Source organism: Guillardia theta, assembly GCF_000315625.1.
Source record: "Guillardia theta CCMP2712 unplaced genomic scaffold GUITHscaffold_15, whole genome shotgun sequence".
Lineage (NCBI taxonomy): Eukaryota > Cryptophyceae > Pyrenomonadales > Geminigeraceae > Guillardia > Guillardia theta.
In genome coordinates, this window is record NW_005434659.1 from 93,844 (window position 1) to 97,885 (window position 4,042).

The following is a 4,042-nucleotide window of genomic DNA, read 5'->3' on the forward strand; positions in this document are numbered from 1 at the left end:
GTGGTTGTGATTTGTAGGGGGTACTAGATCCTCATAGGTACTAATTCAAGGCATTGTAACCGGTGTCTGGGACAAGGTATCTGGGGGTGGACACAAATGATGTTGGTGGGTGAGTGCCATGGGTGGGTACAGGACAGCAGTTGTTGATCTGTCTACAAAAGGTTGGTAGGGTGCGGGTTGCCAAGGGTGGCAGGAGATATGTTGTGGGGTGGGGTAGGGTTATCTCTGTATCCTCTGCCTAATACCACCCTACCATCACAACCACCCCAGCACCTGGTCCTTTACACGGATCATCAGGCGCATTGTGATTTTTCGTTTGTAAGACTTTTCGGCTACGTCAAATTCAATTGAAGAATTTGAGGCACCCATATTTTTCAATGAAAATACCCTTATCCAAGGGGGTACATATTCAAATATTTGAAAATGTTTCCGAAAGTTTCTCTGTTGGAGAGTCAAACGTACCAAGTTCAAAACATGAGCCCCTACCCCCTGTTTTAACCCACCCACCCCCCCTTTCACCTCAAAGCCCCTCTCTTCGTCGGTCTCCGGGGATGCCTCAATTCAAATGTGAACAACCCCCACCCCACCCTCAGGTCGGCCATGCGCCATCACCCACCCGAAATACTAACAAATCCCCAGCAAAAGAGGGTACCTACATGAGACCACCCCACCCTTTGACCAACGTCTCCTCGTGACTGCCGCGTCTGTCGCCTTCCTCAAGCTATCTTTCACCCGTAGCGCAGCTTTTGTTCTTTCCCGCTCGCTTGTCCTCTCACCTTACTATCAGCTTCTAGCCTTCTGTTTCAACAACACAACAACACTTGCAGCAATGTCCAGCGACTCTCGTGAGGAGAATGTTTACATGGCCAAGCTCGCCGAGCAGGCCGAGCGCTACGACGAGGTATGGCTCGATTTTCAATTGTTCATGAACTTTCTATGATTGGATTGTATATTTCTTTGTTTCTTTGATGCTTTGTTGTTTGTTTATTGGCCAATTGTTTTTGACATGAAAATGAACACATGGACGTGTTCTTTGTGGTTAAATGGATGCGTGTTGCAGTGGTGTAGCTGTAAGGTGTAAAATATGATGTCTGGTTCGTTTTGATGCTTCCCTTGATGCATCCGAAGCATCTTTGCAATGTCTCACTTCCAAATCAGATGGTCGAGGCCATGAAGTCTATCGCCAAGATGGATGTTGAGCTCACCAACGATGAGCGCAACCTTCTCTCCGTTGCCTACAAGAACGTGATTGGTGCCCGTCGTGCTTCTTCTCGCATCATTTCCTCCATCGAGCAGAAGGAAGAGAACAAGGGCAACGAGCACCGTGTCTCCATGATCAAGGAGTACCGCCACAAGGTTGAGTCTGAGCTCTCCAACATCTGCAATGACATCCTCAACATCCTCGACAAGCACCTCATCTCCTCTGCTACCACTGGCGAGAGCAAGGTGTTCTACTACAAGATGAAGGGTGACTACTGGAGATACTTGGCGGAGTTTGCTGTTGGCGCTGGTCGCAAGGAGGCTGCTGAGCATTCCTTGGTTGCCTACAAGAACGCCCAGGACATCGCTCTCACCGATCTTCCCCCCACCAACCCCATCCGATTGGGCCTGGCTTTGAACTTCTCTGTGTTCTACTATGAGATCCTCAACTCACCGGACCGCGCATGCCAGCTCGCCAAGCAGGCCTTCGATGATGCCATCGCTGAGCTTGACACTCTCAACGAGGAGAGCTACAAGGACAGCACCCTCATCATGCAGCTCTTGAGAGATAACCTCACCTTGTGGACATCCGACACCCAGGAGGATGCTTACGACAAGGACGCTGGTGACGAGGAGGGCGGTCAGGTACCATAAATCCATACGTGGATGACAAAGTCTGACTCTGTACAGGATTAAATTGTAGTTAGCTCATGAACGATTCTGGGATTGCTGAATGTTGATTCTTGAATGTTAAAGACATCAACCTTGTGTTTGGGTATTTTGTTTCGCATTTCAGTTGTTATTGCACTATAAGAAACTGATTTACATATCTCGGTTGAACTTCTAAATAAATGAAAACCAAAACATCAGTTACTTGCCGTGCAGTCTCGCCCACTCGCGGGAGCTGGTAAAACATATTCAGAGAATAACCTCCCTGCCAAGGGTACTCACGCTTGCTGAAAGTCGACTTGTCCATCATGAAACCTGCGCTCTTCTCACCATTCATCCACACAGAAAATCTCTTTACGTGATGAAGGGTCCGAAGTCGCCCGTGTACTGGTTGTGGAACCCGACGAAGATGGCGTAACTGAGAGGGGACGTCAGATGCAGGAGCCGCACATCTCACTGTTCTCACAGGATGATGCTGATCTTGAAGCCGAAGAAGAGGAGAAGGCTTGGCTCGTTCCACACGTTCACCCCGGGCTAGAGCCATGGTCATTCGCTTTCATCGTGTCGACCTGTCAACCTTGATGGGGTTCATCATGAGCATAAGGCCTGACTTCCCGCCAGGATACGCATTCTTCTTCTGCCCCTCCGGCACAGGCATGAGGCTGATCCCTCAGTCATTAACCTCCTCCTCCTCCTCCTCCTCCTCCTCCTCTCCACACCGTCCAAGTCTTGGCCCTGACGACAGAGGAGCGTCTGCTACCTGTTTCGGTTCTTCCCAAGTGGACTCGCCTGTCTTGGTGTTGTACCAGTACCTGACCATGGGGATCAGAAAACGCTGCCGGCTTCATCATGCTAGCACGTTGCGCCCGTGCTGCTGTCTGTGGCAGTCTGCCATTCGTTGGTGCTCATCGACTGTCGCAGCGCGACACGGGAAATGCCAACCGGGCGAGCAGTCGACGGCATGAGGCTGACGGGGGAGGACATGAAGGCCTTAGAATAACATCAGCGAGCAACAAGTCTCTAGCTGCTGCTAGCGAGAACCACACACAGCAAAACAACACCAGGGGAAAGTGCTGGGTATGTTTGTAAGAGGCACAAGAGCGATATGCTTCGTGACATGTAGGAGGAAGCAAAAGCAGAAGGGATTGGACGGCAGCATGCTGGCATCAGCGAAGACTCTCCTCTTGTGTTCCGAATGTCTCTCACCATTGTCACTCCCGCCTGCACAACCAGCGCCAAGAGCCCGAGACAGGAGCGCATTGTCGCTTCTTTAGGACACTACCCCCACCCCTCCCCAGACCAATTGAGTACCCCAACCCATAGAGGCCTTCGCCTTGCAAAGTGCCACTGGGCTAGCGAGAGAGAACTGAAACGAAGCAAAGAAAGCAAGATGAAGAGAAGGAGATCAAGAGAGGGGGAGGGAGAGGGAGAGGAAGGGACTGAGGAGAAAGTGAGGATGACAACGATACCAACGACGACACAGATACGATATTGATCACGACTGAGTGGTACGGTAGGTGAGGACGGAGAAAAACAAAGGAAGAGGTCAATGATGTAGGAGTAGAACAAGAGAGGTAACAGGAGCAGGATGATCGGATGTGAAGATTTGCTGCATTTACGTGTGTGGACGCGCTGCTTGCGTTAGCTAAAGTGCAATCGTTGTGAATCAGAATCCGAAGGAGAAGGAGGAGGTGGAGGTGGCTGTGGAGGACCGTCAGTGGAGCGAGAGAGAGGAAGCGAGGGAGGGGGCAGAAGCTGCTGGAAGGGGAGGGGATGAGAGGGGGGTGAGAAGGAAGGTAAAGGGCGAGAGAAAGGGAGGGTGAGGGGGTGAGCGAGGGGTAGGGGGTAGGGGGCATGGGGGGAGGGATCAACACTCACAAGACTCCACCAAGTTTGTCCATAGAGAAGCCTTGCTGTCCTCCCTGAGGAAATCGTCATCGGAGGAGCGGAGAGGAGGAGAAAGGACGAGGACGGGGAGAAGGGAGGGAGGAGCTGTAGGAGGAGCGAGGCGGAAGAAGATAAGGAGGAGCAAGGAGTGACAGGGCAGGGAGCACAGGGAGGAGAAAGGCGGGAAGGATAGGGAGGTGAAGGGAAGGGAGAAGAGAATGGAAAGAACAATGCAGAGGGGAAAAGACCGGGCGGGGAAGGGGGACGGGAGGGAGGAGGAGGAGGC

General features: G+C 51.8%; 1 protein-coding gene across 1 annotated transcript; it reads left to right on the forward strand.

Annotated features, from left to right (window-relative positions):
- Window positions 1-786: 786 nt before the first annotated feature.
- Window positions 787-3,146, forward strand: GUITHDRAFT_151225 (hypothetical protein). Its single transcript, XM_005837040.1, has 10 exons — window positions 787-901; window positions 1,159-1,843; window positions 1,889-2,104; window positions 2,152-2,184; window positions 2,228-2,287; window positions 2,336-2,403; window positions 2,447-2,531; window positions 2,589-2,681; window positions 2,729-2,859; window positions 3,076-3,146. The coding sequence occupies exons 1-3, from the start codon at window positions 830-832 to the stop codon at window positions 1,894-1,896; spliced, it is 765 nt and encodes a 254-aa protein (XP_005837097.1). The 5' UTR covers window positions 787-829; the 3' UTR covers window positions 1,897-2,104; window positions 2,152-2,184; window positions 2,228-2,287; window positions 2,336-2,403; window positions 2,447-2,531; window positions 2,589-2,681; window positions 2,729-2,859; window positions 3,076-3,146.
- Window positions 3,147-4,042: the final 896 nt, after the last annotated feature.

Excerpts from the sequence above, each read along its gene's own strand:
- GUITHDRAFT_151225 (XM_005837040.1), top strand. The coding sequence starts at position 830 with ATGTCCAGCGACTCTCGTGAGGAGAATGTTTACATGGCCAAGCTCGCC. Across the intron at positions 902-1,158 it reads AGGCCGAGCGCTACGACGAG|ATGGTCGAGGCCATGAAGTC; the intron begins GTATGGCTCGAT and ends CTTCCAAATCAG.